We start from the raw sequence: 17,538 nt of genomic DNA, 5'->3' as shown, positions 1-17,538 counted from the left end.
TTGATCATCTCCTTGCGAGCCAATAATGCAGCATTAGCTTTCTTCTGAAGATTGGATTTCTCATGTTTTACCTTTGCCAATTCACTTTCTAATTCTTGAATGCTACCTGATGCCTGACTTATTGTGCCCTCGTTCATTGTCTTGACTTCTTTCTCTAGTTGCTCAAGTTTCCCCACCAGTCCCAACCTCTCATTTTCAAAATTTGAATCCTTTTCATTGATAGTCATTTGAAGTTGGTCAACTAAGCATGTTTTATCCTCTAGTTTTTGAAGAGTTGAGGTTATTTTAACCTCCTGTTCTTTTAGTTGTTCTTCCAAACGCAGAATTACTTGCTCCTTCTCTAAAATGATCAGTGCTAGCTCTTGGACTTTATAATCTTTTTCTTTTACTTGCTCATTAAGTTCTAAAACTGTTACATCGTGTTCATCTTCGTTCTTGGCCTTTTCTGCATTTTGTTTTTCAAGTTCCTCCATTTTCTTGAGCAAATCTTTTCTAACAACAAGTGCCGCCTGAAGCTTTTTCTTCAAAGCATCTTTCTCCTTGGTTATTTTGCCAAGTTCTGACCTAAGCTCTTTGTTGTCCTTGACTAAAGCCTTGGTTTCTGATTCTGCTTTGTCTTTTTGAGCTTGACAAACAGATAGATGCTCTTTTGCCTCTTCTAACTCTGAAAGTAGATTGTTTTTCTGCTCTTCATACTTTATTCTTTCATTTGAGGCAGATGTAACGACCTGTGTTACCGAGTCATCCTTTGATTTCAACTGCTGGCTTAGAGAACTGAGCAGTTCTTTTTGTTGACTGATCTGAATGCTCATGCAGCTGATCTGGTCGTCTTTCTCCTGAATGTTAGCAGTAAGTGCGCTGTGTTTTAAATGAACCTCTTTAAAGTTTTCAGATTCTAGTCTAAGTTTTTCTCGGAGATCCTCAAGGTCTTTAGCCAACACGGTATCCATGTCTTGACTATTGCTTTGAAGTTCTAGACACTCTACTTGCTTCTGTTGTAGTTCATTATTCAGTGCAGCTAATTCTTGTTTTAGGGAGAAGATCTCAGACTGATCTCCTTCTTGTAGCTGTTTAATTGTGGCTTGCAAGCCAACCTTCTCTTCTTCAAACGCCACCACTTTGTCCAACATGGACTGTGTTAAAATGGATATTTCCTTCTGAGAACACTCCTGACTCTCTTCTAGCTTCTTAAACTTAATTTCCATATCTTGCAAGGTCTGTCTCAAACCAATATTCTCGCTTTCCTTTAACTGAACGGTGGCCAAAATCTCCTCTAGTTTGCTTCTGCTTGCAACAGCGTCTAATTCTTTCTCCTTAAGCTTTTCAGAACCTTGTCCTATGGCTAATGTAGCTTCTGCTAAATTTTCATTCAACTGATTTAAGTCTCGTTTTAGAGCACTGACTTTACTATCCTTGGACAACACTTCGCTTTCCATTCCCTGTAACTGTTCAGAAAGGGAATTTTTAGCCTGCGTTTCCCTATCGAGAACTGATAGCCACTCTTTTTCAGACTCTTGAAGAGTTTGCTCAATTCTTTGAACTTCTGATTTTAATCCGATGATTATATTGTCTTTGGCACTAACCTGGACCTGGAGCTGCTCCATCTCTGCCTTCATTTTCTCCATGCTACCACACTGGCGCTGACCTTGAAGCTGTAGGTGTTCTTGAGTCCTCTGAACATCATAGTAACTCCTACTGAGCTCTTCATTTTTCAGGACCAACATTTTGACCTCTTCTTCTTTTAATTTCATCTCACTGTTAGCTTTATCTAGCTCCTGCTTGGTCACACTGTTCTCTTCTTGAAACTTCCTGCACAGCTCGTTTAATTTTTCCATCTCAGACGTGACATGCTCTGTATGTTTAACCTGAGAAGCGTATCGACTGTCAATAGCATGAAGAGCTAATTCCCTCTGCTCAAGGTTCTCAGTTAGGGAGTTCACCTGGACTGCAACCTGAAGATGTTGGGCTTTTAACCTCTCGATTTCAAGTGTCAGTGAGTTGGTGCTCATTTGCTGGGCTGAGAATGCGTCATCCTTTTGCTTGGAGATATCTGTGCTGAACATCTTCAGCTCCTGGATCTCATTGTGCAGCATTGAAGAGCCCTGCGTGAGGGTGTCAATTTGTGCATCTCGCTCACTGATAATCTGGTTGAGGTTTAGGATTTCTTCAGTTTTCTGGGAGAGCAGGGTCTTAGCTTCATGAAGTTCCTCCACTTGGGAAGCGAATTTATCCTGAAGGTTAGTTAAGGCACTTTGCTTTTCTTCTATTGCTGTAGAGAGCCTTGAAGACTCCTCCATGAGCACCTCAATTTGACTTTGAAGCTGGGATACAAGTTCTGTACTTTCCATAAACTGATTCTTAAACAAGTTAGCTTCCTCAGCCTTCATCTGAAGTTCTTGTAGAGCTTTGTTTTGGTCGGCCACAGTAGAACTGGTTTCTTCGTTTAGTCTCTTTATCTCTGCTGTTTGGTCAGTAAAGTTCCTGTTCAATATCTCAGCTGAATCCTTGAGTGCCTCCAGCTCTAAATCTTTGGCCTGTAGAGTTTTGTTTAAGCTACTGATCTCTGCTGAATGTTTTGTTTTAGCATCAGAGATGAGCTGTTCCTTCTCAGCTAAAATTTTCCTGAGTTGTTCTGTCTCAGAGGACAGTTTCTGGACTTCAGAATTAAGTTTTAAAACGGCATCTTCCAGATCAGCCTTGATGCTCAGATTCTTCTTAACTTCGTCCTGCATTAGGGCATCTTTCTCTACAAGAAAACTGATGAGACTGTCATTCTTTTCGAGAAGAACCTGCAGTTCCACTTGTAATTTAGAGATGACATCCATGTCTGAGTCCATTCGAGCTTTGGATGCCGCTGAATCTTGAGCAATTCTGTCACTAAGTCGGCTGATTTCCTGGTCTTTATTCAGCAACACGACGTCTTTCTCTTGCAAAGCTCTTTGCAAGTTCTGTGCATCGCGCTGAAGTTCAGCAATGGTTTCCAGCTTCTGGCTGATCTGATCTTCTCCAGATTCGAACCTGTTCTGCAACTGACTCAGAAAAGTCTCCTGTTGCCTAAAGGATTCTTCCTTTTGCTGCAACTCCAGCTGAAAGCTTTCTACCTTGGAGCACTCAGCTGCTAGATGCTGCGACACTGATGCCAAATCGGCCTCTTTGATGGTCAACTGATTCTCAAGAGCAGTAACTTGTTCTTGAGTTTTAGCAACAGAGTTCTGAAGCTCTGCTTTAATTTTTCTGTTTGCCTCTCTGAGCACCTGGATGTTGTCTTGAAGGTTCACAAGCTCAACCTGTTTCTGGGAGATCTCCTCTCTGAGCAAGGCACTTTCCGCCAAGTGGCTCTGCAAGGAACTTTTTAACTGCTCATTATCTGACTGAAGCTTTACAACGTTTTCGTTCATGTCTCCCAGCTGACTGCTTAGTGAAACCAGAGACTCGTTTCTCTTGCTGAGTTCATCTGTGTGGTTTTGGCATTCCTTTTCTTTCTCTGTCAAAACTTGGAGAAGTTGTGAAGACTCGTTCTTCAGGGTCTCGTTCTCAGTTCGGAAGTTTTTGGAAAGCTCTTTCTGGTGGTTAAGATAATCTTGTAGGAAAGTACGTTCATTGGATTGCTGTTGTAAAAGTGCATCCTTCTCCATAAGCCCTGATTTAAGAGCCGTACTCTGTTCCTGGAGTAACGAAAGTGTTTCTTGAAGCTGAGCAACCTGGTCTTGGTAACTCTTGATCTCTTGGCTTTGTTGTGTAATAATCTGGTCTTTCTTAGAAACATTGTCAGTAAACTGAGAATTTGACATATCAGCTCGTTCTTTTAGAACCTTTACGGCCTCTTCAGCTTGCTGAAGTTGTTTTGATAGACCTTCACATTCATTGGCCTTCTCAAGTGAATGCTCCTGGTTCTGCTTGATGACCTTGCCAAGATCTACCTTCTCTTTCAGCAAGCCTTCAATAATTTTACGATTTTCACTGTGCTGCATTTCAAGTCCTGATATTTTATCGCCGAGTGACCTATTTTCCTCCCTTAGATTTGTTACTTCATTTTGAAGATGACCATTTCTTTCAATAAGGGTAGAAACTCGAGACGTGAGATTGGCCTTGTCCTCAAGGGTCGTAGATAAATTTTTATCCATTTCGGATGCAACCAGCCTTGCATCTGCTAATTCTTTTTCTTTATTGTCATATAAAGCTCGTAGCTGTTGGTTTTGACCACTCAGGGCCTGAATGTGGTTATGTAGTCCAACTAGTTCAGCCTGCCTTTGAGTCATGTCCTCTGTAAGCTTAGCGTTACTAGAGAGCAGGTCTTCTAGGGTCTTTTTAACTTCAGCTTTTTCTGCCTCCAGCTTCACATTAAGCTCATTAACAGATTCTAACTGGCTGCTAAGGGATGCGAAGGACTCCTTTCTATCAACGAGTTCCTTTTTACAGGTTTGACACTCGTCGGTTTTGTCACTGAGGGCCGTTTCTCGTTCTTGAAGGCTCTGATTAAGCCGAGAACATTCTTCTTTAAGAGAATCAGACTCTATTTGAAGACTGGAGGAAAGATCTCGCAGTTTCATAAGATCACCCTGTAAAGACGTGAACTGAGAAGCTTGGTTGTCCTTCTCAGATAGCTCTGAATTTAAAGTCTGTTTAAATTGCTCGATTTGACTCTGCTGGGCATCTATCCGAGCATTTCTTTCAGCTAGTTGTTTGTCTTTCTCAGATATTGTACAGTTTATTTGGTCAACCTGAGACTTCAACACCTCAAACTGGCTTTGGAAATTAGAAAACATCTTCTCACGGTCTTCCAGAGACTGTTTGAGACTATTACATTCATCTGTCTTTACTGAGAGCGTTTCAGCAATAGAGAGCCTGGTCTGCTCAAGTTCTACAGATCTAACGTTGAGCTCCTCCTTCTCTTTACGGAGCTCCTCTATCATTTTCTGTTTGTCAGAATTTTGTGATTCAAGTTCTGAAACTTTACAAAGCAACTGATCTTTTTCTTCAGACATCTGTGCTAGAGACTGATCTTTGGCCTCAACCTTTAGTTTAAGGTTATCATTCTCCTCAGTGAGCTTCTTCACGTGGGACTGCGACATGTCCAGTTTTTCCTCGAGAGATTTTTTAAGGCTTGAATTTTCACTCTGCAGCGATTTCAAATCCTCTTCCAGAATCGATGTGGTCTTCGTTTTGCCATCAAGCTCTTTCTCCAGTCTTTGCTTCTCTTCATCTGCATTCTTAAGCTGTTCCTCAAGCAAGGTCATAGCCTCCAGTTTGTCATTCACTTCTCGCTTGACCTGTTCATGACACTCAACCTGAGCCTGAAGTTGACTGGACAGAGACTGCAACTCGCTGCTATATTTTGTAACTTCCGCAAGCAGCTTGTTACGTTCTTCCTTGAGCGTCTTCATCTCCTTCTCGTGAAACTGCTCATGGTCATGGATCTGCTCCTTAAGCTTGTCATTAGAACTTCTGGTCTCCTTAAGCTGTTCAAGAACGTCCTCCGACTCCTTCAGTTTTTGATTAGCGGCGAGCATTTGATCCTTCAGTGATGAAATCTGGGTTTCACACTCGGAGAGGTGAGCTCGCTGACTTGTTTTCAGCTTCTGTATTTCCGTAGTCAGATCTTGTATGGTCGACTTGTCCTCATCGAGTTGTTTCTCTAGTTCCTTTAACTCCTTCACCTTGGATTTTTTTTCATTTTTCGCCTCCTTCAGCTCATTTTCCCTGATCTGGACCTGCTCCATCAGCTCGGTTATCTTGGTATTAAGCGAATGCTGATCAGAAGACTGAAATTCTCGGATGATCTGAGCTTCCTTGTCTGCTTTAACCAGTGCACTCTCCATGCGAACCAGAGCCTCCTCTTTATCCTTCATCTGCTGTTTAAGCTCGTTTATTTGTTCTGTGTATTCTGCCATGTTTCCAGACAGGGCAAAAATCTCTTTGTCTTTATCCAAGATAACATCTTTGAGGGTGTCGATTTCTCGTTCGCAGCTCTGGAGATCGTGAATAAGCTGTGCTCGTTCTTCTAAATGTGCAGCGTTTAGCTTGTCCAGCTCATCGTTGGTTTGATCCAAGTCCCTCTGCAATGATTCGATTGTAGCTTCTTGTTTTTGTGACTGAAAAACACAAAAAGAAACCTTAACAAGAACCAGTTCGTAACTGGATTACCACATTTTCAGACGTTGAGGTCCTTACTGCACAATCTGGATCCATATTCCTTTATTTTTTTCTATTTTATTTATGCATTTTATCCCATTTTTCTCCCCCAATTTATAGTCAATTTGTCTTCCGCTGCTAGAGGATCCCTGATTGTAGTTGAGGACCAAATCATTTTGGACAGATGATTCGATTGAAGTATCTCCAAAACAGAACAGAACCAAATTTGGATACACTCTATTTCTCTGTGCACTCTGGTGGTTTCTCGTTTGCACAACATCCAGGGTGGCCAAGGATGTCCGCAAGCTAACACACATATCATATGTGTAAATACACTGATCAGCCATAACATTAAAACCACCTCCTTGTTTCTACACTCACTGTCAATTTTATCAGCTCCACTTACCATATAGAAGCACTTTGTAGTTCTACAATTACTGACTGAGGTCTATCTGTTTCTCTACATACTTTTTTTGGCCTGCTTTCACCCTGTTCTTCAATGGTCAGGACCCCCACAGGACCACCACAGAGCAGGTATTATTTAGGTGGTGGATGATTCTCAGCACTGCAGTGACACTGACATGGTGGTGGTGTGTTAGTGTGTGTTGTGCTGGTATGAGTGTATCAGACACAAAAGCGCTGCTGGAGTTTTTAAAATACTGTGTCCACTCACTGTCCACTCTATTAGACACTCCTACTTAGTTGGTCCACCTTGTAGATGTAAAGTCAGAGACGATCGCTCATCTATTGCTGCTGTTTGAGTTGGTCATCTTCTAGACCTTCATCAGTGGTCACAGGACGCTGCCCTCGGGGCGCTGTTGGCTGTATATTTTTGATTGGTGGACTATTCTCAGTCCAGCGGTGACAGTGAGGTGTTTAAAAACTCCATCAGCACTGCTGTGTCTGATCCACTCATACCAGCACAACACACACTAACACACCACCATGTCAGTGTCACTGCAGTGCTGAGAATGATCCACCACCTAAATAATACCTGCTCTGTAGTGGTCCTGTGGGGGTCCTGACCATTGAAGAACAGCATGAAAGGGGTCTAACAAAGCATGTAGAGACACAGCTGGACTACAGTCAGTAATTGTAGAACTACAAAGTGCTTCTATATGGTAAGTGGAGCTGATAAAATAAATAGTGAGTGTAGAAACAAGGAGGTGGTTTTAATGTTATGGCTGATGTATCTTCTGATAAGCCAGCAGCAGCACGTATGGAGCACCATGGTACTCTCTGTGTTTTCTTATGGAGTAAGGAGGCGGTAACCTTTGCGCTAGTCCCTTTTTTAAACACTGCTGGCTGTGTGACTGGAGACTAAGCAGTGATGAGGTGATGCATAACCCTGAGCACCTCCAATACACACATATATATACATTCACTTTGAGTTAAACATCTCAGCATCTCTCCAGAAGGCATCAGGATCAGATTCCTCACCTTCTCCTTCAGCGCAGCGAGTTTCTGCATCAGATCCGTCACCGTCGCTTTCAGCTCCGAGCACTGCTTCTCGAACCCTGAGCACTTCTTCGTCACTTCACTCAGCTGCATTTCACACAAACACGGAAACATCTCACGATCACTGAGAAGATCTTTCTGTTGAGAGCAGAAGTGTTTAAAACAAGAGCGCTACTCACGTTCTGCTCCGTCTGCACCAGCTTCTCAGAAAGGTCCTGATGTTGCTCCTCTTTCTCTCTCACAGCCTCTTTTAAACTGTCAATCAGCTCCAGCTTCTCAGAGGTTTGGGCGAGCGAGTGCTCCTTCTCTATTAGAGACGATTCCAGACACTCGCGTGTGCTGCTGAGCCTGATTCACACATTTTATTATGGGTTAGAATCATCATCAAAATTCTAAACATATGGACAAAAGTGTGTGGACACCTGACTAGGAGCTTGCTGGACAGCCTATTAATAAAGCATCTCCCTCTATTTGCAGTCAAAACGCAATTCGCTAATCTGGAAAATCTGTCCAGAAGATGCCCAAAGAGCGTTTGTAAGGTCAGGCCCTGGTGTTGGATGAGGAGGCCTGGCTCACAATCAGCAAAGGTGTTTACAGTGGCTGAACTTCAAACCAAACTCACCAGATTGTGTCTTTATGGATCTCGGGTGTGCGCAGCTGAGATGGGGACTCGAGTGCACACACAGCGACTTCAGACTCGACTCGGACTCGTTTCAAATGACTTGTAAACAACAAAAGTCTCTAGCGTCAGCATGTGTGACAATTAACCCGTCTTTTATGTGTGACAGTTAACCCGTAACACACGCAATGGGTAAATGTTACAGCCAGCTTCCAGCGTAGTGATGAAGCGTCGCTCCCTACTCCCTACACAGTTTGAAGTTCACTTCATTTGAACATTTTCGTTACCTTTGGATTGGAATCTCATTTAAAATGGTGGAATACCCTACGTAGTGCACTTCACAGGAACAAACACTGCTACAGAATTGGCGCTAATGGTTGAAAGAGCCGCTATCTGAACCAATCAGACCTTCTGATTGTAATTGTTAGTAAGAAATGCTGTTATTTGCATTTATTCAGTTACACAGATGATTGTCAGTGAAACACTTGATCGGCTTTCTAACGAGTTCGTGTTTTACTTCACAACCGAGAAAACTTTGGAGGTTTTAAATTATAAGCACATTTACAAAATAACGGATTATATTCCTAATGGGACACACGGTTATAAATTTAATAACATCTGGAAGAACATAAGCTAAGGTAAGCAGTGGTTATGATTTTTTTGCTGTGTTTTGGATTTTGGCCGCTGTGCCGTGATTTATCGGGCGCTTTTGTTTTGCAATAAAAACAAAACGTATCAGTTTAAGCTTTTAACTGGTACCTTATTTACAATTACATTCATTTGCACAATGACTAGGAAAGTAAAGGCACGAAGTAAAACGGCTAAATACGGTCGCTAATCTGTTGTTGTTTTTTATCTGAACTTACAGATTATTTGTTTCTACGCTACATTTCCAATATATGTTTTGTGTTTATTATATTGACTCGTGACTTGACTCAGACTCTAGCCTAAAGATTCGTGACTTGACTCAGACTCGTATTTTGTGACTTGTGAACATCTCTGGTGCACAGTAGAACAGTTAGATTATATACACCTCTTACACTTGAGCTTAATCATTAGAATAGGTGTCCAAAAACTTTTGGCCATTAAGTGCCAAAAAGCAGCGAGTCCTCTATAGTTTGCTAGCAGCTTTATCACTCATAAGTCCTGCAAGTTTCTCTTTAAAAATAAATAAACATTTTAAATGTATATAAATACCATTAATGCTACAGGTTACATTACCCTTGAAGTTGTTCGTTCAGACTGGTGACGAGGAGTTGGTGTTTCTCAGCATCTCTGCTCTGTTGGGTGCGCAGGGTGTTGAGCTGAAGCTGCAGTTTCTCTGATTCATTCTGAAACATCAAACACCAAAAATGATTGTTCGTACATTGAAAAAACTTAATCATAGATCCTAAAGCAAACAGACGTAACGAAAAAAAGAAAGAAAAAAAACAAGTGGTGAGTAAAACAATCCAATCAATCCCAAATATTAGATGCACCCTTGTGTAACACACACACACACTCACACACACCTGAGAGACCCAAACTGATCGCCCTTCTTCATCTATATCAAAGGTCACCTGTGTTAAAGGGATGATTGTACAGTACTTGAATAGTGATCATGCACTTTCATTTATAACTGAACATAAAACAAACAAACGGATCCGGATGAAGAAACACAAAACACAAACTGTAAGTCATAGTCAAAAGTATTGGCACCTTTGGTTAAGGTCATAAAAATGGTGCATTTCTTTACAGTTCATTTACTCTACAAGATGAAAAACCAAACTTTCCCATCTGCAATAACTTTCTTCCAGGAAAATTTGGAACAAAACCGTGTCTGAATCATCTGCACCACTAAAAATTCTCATGATCGAAATGTAACTTCGGTAACACAGGTTCCTATTTACATTTTAAGTTAAAATAAAATAAAAAACATTGAAGCATTCCAGTGGAGCTATGCTACTAAAGTGTGTCACAGTTCAGTGTGTCTACTGGAAGAAAGTTCAACACTGAAAAACGCACAACCTCTATCTGTCTGATTAAGGCACTGGTCAGGAGTGGTGGAGGATTTAAGGAGGGCATAGTGTGACTCTCCATATTTGAGACAGCACCTAAGATGCCTGAAGGGGCCAGTCATATTATGTGGCTCTTCATAGCCAGTGTGGGGATGATACAAGAAGCTTGCAATAAAAAATGACAAACTAATAGAAAACAGTGTTTTTTTGTTTTCCTGGGGTATGAACATGAGTCTCTACATCCACTGTAAAAGCAATATTTGGGAAGTTTAAAGCAACCTGACTGAAAGAGGATGAAAGTGTATTCTGCCCTCACACAAAGTGTGAGATCATGTTTACAGATCTGTAGAAGATTTAAGCATCTTACAGTTACACACCAGCTTCAAGAAAGGAATCATGTTTACAGTGGTAGCCTAGTGGGTAGAGCTTTGGGCTATCAACCGGAAGATTGGTGGTTCAAATCCAGGCTCTGCTATGCAGCCACTGTTGGGTCCTTGAGCGAGGCCCTTAACCCTGTCTGCTCCAGGGGCGCCGTACGATGGCTGACCCTGCGCTCTGACCCCAGCTTCCAAACAAGCTGGGATATACAAAGAGAGAATTTCATTGTACTGTACACCTGTATATGTATATATGACAAATAAAGGATAACTATTTTGGAACTGGACTTTAAGGTCAGATGACATAATAAATAAAGCTTTAAATGAAGTTTCAAGACAGGATCTGCATTTAACAGAACAGATTTGGGATTGTGGGATCTTTTTTGCATCTGCCAAAAGCTAAAGCTGATAGCTTAGTGATCAGGATGTTGCTGGTTTAAATACCACCACTGCCAAGTTGCCACTGTTGGGCCCTCAATCCTCAAATGTTTGCATTATATTTGGTCACAATTGTAAGTCGCTTTGAATAAAAGTGTCTAATATGTCCTAAATGTAAATGCCATAAGTGGTTGGATCTTCTAGCAGGACAATAAATCAAAACATAGCAAAGTTACTCTGAAATTGCTGTTATACGATTAACGATATGATCGTGTGCTGTATGAAGCCTGTATGAAGCCTGAATACCTGCAGTGATTCGATGCGAGCCTGTAACTGCAGTCGATCCTCTAGATCCTGACAGTGCTCCTCCAATCCGAGGATCTGCTCCTGCAGCTGGTTCCTCTCCAGCTCCAGTTCTTCCACTACAGACCTCAGACCCTCTAACAGACCAGACAGAGATTAATTTAAACATCTAGGAGAGGAATGAGCTTCATGATTGGAACGTTTATACTGAAGGTAAAGACTTTAAAGCACATAATATAAACGTTGAGCAATAAAAAAGAAGTTTAAATGAAACCTGTCTGTTCCTAACATGGCACTTTAAGAGCATGTATGATGTACAAAATATAGACTTATGGGGTGTGGATGTTTAAGTTTGGAAGTGATGTGTTCCCATGGTCCACTAGTGTGGGTATAAACTCTAGCAGCTGAGTTCTGCACATGTCACAACCTGTCCATCCTGAGCTGAGAGTCCGTGTGGAACAGAATTGTGATGGTCAGGTCTAGACGTGACGAACACGTGGCCGAGCGTCTCCAGGGCAGAGTGTGAGAGGGGAGAACAAAGTCTGGCAGTGCTCTTGTGATGTTTTTAATGTGAGAATAAGACGCCAGACTGGGGTCCAGGGTGACATCGAGGCTTCTAACCTGTGTTGAGGTGGATTATAAAGTATTGTATGATCAGATGTTTCATTTTCTGTAAGGTAAGGACACGGCTTGGCGTTTTTTATATATTCCGACCTGCTTCACCCATGACAATTCCTTAAAGACTAAAAATAATTTAGTTTATCATTAGACAGCAAATTCAACTGTCTTATATACCCCAAGCTGTTATCAAATACACGGATCAGTATCAATATCACTTTACATTCTGTACGTAAAATCAATATAATTTGTGTAATAATCATTTTTTCTTTACTGTGATACAGGTTACGCTGTTCTGGTTTGCACTATTCTGTGTATATATTCATATTACCATGTAAATACTATATATTGCATATCATTTTAGCTTGTTCTGTGTTGCACCTGGTCATATTGTTATGTTGTATAACTACAATGTGTAACTACCGTTATTAAAACGAGTCAGTTCTGATTCATTCACAAATGATTCCTGATCCACGTGCACTTACAGTTCCCATCACACAAACACAGATGACTGAAGAACATTCACTTACCACAGATGAACGTAACAAACACCAACATTACACAAACACGCTCATTCATTTAACATGGACTAGATCCTACAGAACCATGACTAGGCAGTTCATCCAGCACGCACATGCTCCAAATCATCTACAAAATAAACACTAACACACACATACGTCAACCAAAACGTGATCCTCACACTGGGTTGACTGGTTAGAAACTGAAAAATACCAAACTGTTACGTGAGGTGAGAACAATGCCAAATGAATAAAAATTCAGACTTTCTATAAGTCACGTGTTCATAATAAATAACTGTGCTTATAATGCTTTATAAACTACTAAACTTAAATTGCTTTGCAATTGTATTCACCCATCTTCAATTTTTTCATGTTTTGTAGTGTTGAATGTCATGAATCCATACAATTAAGCCCAAATGATTAAATATACATTTATTACATTTCATTTTCATGTTTGTATCACTATTTTATCCTGGTCAGGGTCTAGCTTCCTCATAACCACTGGGCAAAATGCACTAACACACCACAGATGGGCCACCCTACGTCAGGCACAGCCGATCAGGTCTGCATGAAGCTTGAATGGCCGATAGCACAAAAGGGGATTCAACCCCTGGATCTAAGGAGTAGTGGGCTGGAGCAATTTATCACTGTACCACCCATGCCACACCTGCAAAATTATCTTATACATAACCTCCCAATTTGTTTCTGGTGCCATATTGTTTTAGGCATTTTCTCGCTTTCTCCCTTTTTGCGCGTCCAATTGCCCGATTGCATCATGTTTCCTCTCCACAAATGCCGATCCCCGCTCCAACTGAGGAGAACGAAGCTAACCCACGCCCCCTCCGACATGTGGCCCGCATGCCGTATGCATCTTATCACCTACGCTTTGACGAGTGCAGTGCAACTCAGCGTTGTGTATGGAGAGACTCACCCTGAGAGAACTCTTTTCTCATCTCTGTGCAGGCGCCATCGATCAGCCAGCAGAGGTCGTAGTTGCATTAGTTATGAGAGAGAGTCCCTATCCGGCTTTTAATATACTACCCCTATATGAACAACAGGCCAATCAGGCAGAGATGAGTCTAAATACGATGTATTCGAGATCCCAGCTCTGGTGTTCACCGCGTGTTTTACCACTGCGCCACCTGAGCGGCTTATCTATCTATCTATCTATCTATCTATCTATCTATCTATCTATCTATCTATCTATCTATCTATCTATCTATCTATCTATCTATCTATCTATCTTTTAATGCCATGTTTACTCTTGTGAATTACATTCACATACTTAAACATCATGATGAAGACCACGGAGACGTCAAAACAAGCCAGAGTTCTCCTCAAAGACGTAATAACCTATACATAAATTCTCTAAATAAAATGGCCTGTTTTTCAGTTTGAGTGTCTGAGTAGTGTTGGGCAGCATGCTAAATGTATTTAGAACACAGCCAGTCAACCATACAGACAGTAGAGCCACAGTGATGCGGCTCTATGAAGAATTATAAGCACAGTAATAAAGCTTCATGAACACAGACATGGTAGAAAGTTGCACCCACACATGGTTTTGGATAATGCATAAATGGGAGGACGGAGCATGCCAGTCTGAACCGTCTAGTGTTCTCCACACCTGTGTTTGAAGCAGTGAATTCAGGCCACCAACCTCCCATGTTCTCCCCCTCCATCGGAGTCACGCTGCCTGAGGGATTGTGGGAATCTGCAAAGGACTGAGCACCGTCCAACTCAAAATCCTCCTGGAAGAGCAAGAAGTTCATCACGCATGGAAAAAAACACAAAACTCTGTCTGTCCGTCCTTCTACACATCCGTCAGACTATCAGTTCCAAGGTCAAAGTTTATTTGTCACATACAGGTCATACATGGTATAACTAGGACAGGACAGGTGGTAGTCACTCATTACACAAGATTCATCAGTTCGAGTCTTTAATGTCAATCACACTTATGGACAAATTCACCTCACTTGCACGTCTTTGGACTGTGGGAGGAAATCGGAGCTCCCGGAGGAAACCCACTCAGACACAAGGAGAACATGCAAACACCCACAGAAAGGACCCGGACCGTTCCACCTGGGGATCAAACCCAGGACCTTCTTGCTGTGAGGCGACGGTGCTACTCACCGAGCCACCTGTACAAAATAGAAATAACGAAAGTGTTCTTCTACCTATTCTAGGGTCGGCACAGTGGGTAGCACTGTCGCCTCACAGCAGGAAGGTCCTGGGTTCAATCCCCAGGTGGGGTGATCCGAGTCCTTTCTGTGTGGAGTTTGCATGTTCTCCCCGTGTCTGTGTGGGTTTCCTCCGGGAGCTCCGGTTTCCTCCCACAGTCACACAGCAAGTGAGGTGAATTGGAAATAAAAGATTGTCCATGACTGAGTTTGACATTAAACTTGTGAACTGATGAATCTTGTGTAATGAGTAACTACCGTTCCTGTCATGAATGTAACCAAAGTGTAAAACATGACGTTAAAATCCTAATAAATAACTAACTAAATAAAATAAATCTACCTATTCTATCCACCAGTCAGTCTCTCTGACATGATTCTTCTGTCTGTCGTCAGTCCACCGGCCTGGCCCGAAAGTTTTAGCCCATCTGTATATTTGTCTGTTTCTCATTTATCTGTCTTTTATAATCTGTCTTCTTTCTTTCTGACTATTTATTAATAACCTGTTATCATCTGAAAGCACTTTCAGTTGTTTACGCCAATAACCACATTGTACCACAATGGCAAAACCTCGTTCATACCTGCAGGTTTCGGCTGACGGCACTACCCATCTTCTTGCCCTTTTGTGGGCGAAGCCCTCGAGCCTGTGCCAGCTCCTCCTCCAACTCCCGCTGCCGATTGGCCAGTGCTGGATCGGAGCAGCCAGGAAAGAACCAGTCATCCTCAATCAGTTTTGTGCCACAGGACGTTATGAGGTGTTTAATATAATTTATTACACATTATAATGAGGAGGAAGTTAAACAAAGGGGAAAAAAAACAAAGTAAAAAAGTAAAAGATAACAGGGGGGTAACTGTGAGGTGGTGGGGTAAACACATGCATACCAGTGCAAGGAGTAAACAGCAACACATGCTAGGACAGGCGACACACATAGTGGTGTAAAAAGTTTCAGATGTGTGACTAAAAACTTCATCAGTTATCAAATACTTTCATATTAATTATTTAATTAGTATTAGTATATACGTCTATATTTTGTAATCAGTAGTTTTAAATTGAACTGGGTTTTTGGGTTTAGATATTTAAAACAATAGATAAATTAATCAAGTTTTGCTGCCACATATTTAATACAAACAATTAAACATAGTGACTCCAAACACCAGGCTGAGAAATCAACCTTCACCACCTTCATCAAATACAGGAGGTGACAGATACAAGCAACATGTTACCTGCAACCATCAGCAATAGTTTGAATATCTTATATTAGTAATTGTACCTCAGTATAAATCACAATAAACTGATACACTATAAGACCAGTGGCCTGCACCCTCAACCAAACTAAACACTTTTGAGATACTGAACCATGAGGGATCTATATTAATCTATATTAATTAGTCTGAAAGCTCTACATGTATCTGTGTTCATCTGGATTTTCCTCACTGTTTCACTTTTAAACTTGTGTTACAGCTCGAGGTTCTGAGAAATTGTAAGAATCAGATTTTTATTTCGGTGTTTTTATATTATATTTGTGTTATTTTTAGTGTATACGTGTCAAAAACAACCTCATTATTTTACAATAGCCTAAAATATATGCAGTTCCACAGGACCATGGAACACATTAACAGGTTTCCCCATACATCCTTATGGGAAAACATACCTTAAAACTCAACGCCTTATAAAACTCAACGCCACTCCCAGAACCAACTGACGTTGAGTTTGAAGGTACCACTGTATTTGATAACTGATGAAATAAATAAACTGGAAGTTGCCTCAGACTTCTGAACCCGATCATTCATGCCAGTGTGGTTCTGCATCGTAAATTAAAGCCATGCACATTTCATCATCATCATCATTATCAGCAAACGGTAAAAGAAAAACAAATAAAGTGGAATTAAATGAGGCAGCAGTTTGAAGAGCATTCTTCACCACAAGCGACAAACACACCGCACGGGAACGTGTTTCGAGTTTGCGTTTCTAATTCGGTGTAAGGGTAGGGTAAAGCTTTGGATTGTAAATGATGAGGTCAATTTTTTGGTATTTGTTGAGATCGTGAATAAATTAGCACAAAACATATCCCCATCTGTTTTGTGGAAACAGGAACGAGTGATTAGAGAGAAGAGTGAATGAAGAAGTGATTTATACTCTAAATAGAAATGATAAGTACAAAATGAAATGTACACAAGAGCATCCAAACCCAGCACAAGTCACATTAGAACAAATATCAATCAAGCACATAGCCATGCGTTTCCATAGATGTAAATGGGCAGTGGAATGCTGAAGAGCCTGGTCACTTTGAGGTTGGTACTTTTACAACAGAACCAGATTATGCGTAGTTCACACTACATTTTTGCCCTGATTTTCACTCGGCGACTGGTCGGCGCTAGATTTGCCGGCTCGGGAGCAACTCGGCGTTCGCTCGGCGATCTAAACTCAGCTCTCGATCACTATGTCGATCCGAGCGGCTCGACTGAGGAGACTGAGGAGAGATATCTAGCATGTTGAATATCTGGATCAGTCGGTTGCGACTGGCAATGAGTGCGGTGCGGGGGATAATATTGTTTCTATCAGAATACATGGGCACACACACAAGCTTTACAATATTTGTGAACTTATCGTCCACGCCAAACCATAATACCAATACCATTAACCTCCAACTCGCAACAGAACAAAACAATCACTGCTGGTCGCGTTGCCAAATCCACTCGGATTCATTTATTTTTCTCTTTGATTTTATGCTGCACATCAGCGCACAAACAACTTTGATCGCTCCCTACTTTTTTGAACGTGGTATCGTTAAACCTTTCGTCACTTCTCTCGTTTTTTTCCGTGACAAAACATAGTTTGGGAGACCAGAGAAGCTCGCCTGCGATTCCAGTTGGTGATAGATGGTGTAGTGTGAAACCCCCTATCGCCGATCAGTCGTGTAGTGTGAAATACACACCGACTTGAAAGACTCCCGATTACAAGAG

The 17,538-nt window shown here is 41.4% G+C and overlaps 1 protein-coding gene across 3 annotated transcripts in view; it reads right to left on the bottom strand.

Annotated features, from left to right (window-relative positions):
• si:ch211-220f16.2 (golgin subfamily B member 1) overlaps positions 1 to 17,538 on the bottom strand; it is a 63,633-nt gene that overhangs the window by 20,564 nt on the left and 25,531 nt on the right. Inside the window, exons 18-24 of one of the 3 annotated variants that reach the window (XM_063005046.1) lie at positions 15,156 to 15,296; positions 14,025 to 14,148; positions 11,268 to 11,401; positions 9,431 to 9,540; positions 7,770 to 7,938; positions 7,573 to 7,677; positions 1,584 to 6,092 (exon numbers count right to left, since the gene is read on the bottom strand). In XM_063005046.1, the coding sequence (XP_062861116.1) occupies positions 1,584 to 6,092; positions 7,573 to 7,677; positions 7,770 to 7,938; positions 9,431 to 9,540; positions 11,268 to 11,401; positions 14,025 to 14,148; positions 15,156 to 15,296 (5,292 nt within the window). The remainder of the gene's footprint in view (positions 1 to 1,583; positions 6,093 to 7,572; positions 7,678 to 7,769; positions 7,939 to 9,430; positions 9,541 to 11,267; positions 11,402 to 14,024; positions 14,149 to 15,155; positions 15,297 to 17,538) is intronic. The other 2 variants (XM_063005044.1, XM_063005045.1) reach the window with 2 other exon arrangements.

Source organism: Trichomycterus rosablanca, chromosome 11 (assembly GCF_030014385.1).
Source record: "Trichomycterus rosablanca isolate fTriRos1 chromosome 11, fTriRos1.hap1, whole genome shotgun sequence".
Lineage (NCBI taxonomy): Eukaryota > Metazoa > Chordata > Actinopteri > Siluriformes > Trichomycteridae > Trichomycterus > Trichomycterus rosablanca.
Note: the sequence above shows the minus strand (reverse complement) of the source record. Positions and strands in the feature narration are given on the sequence as shown.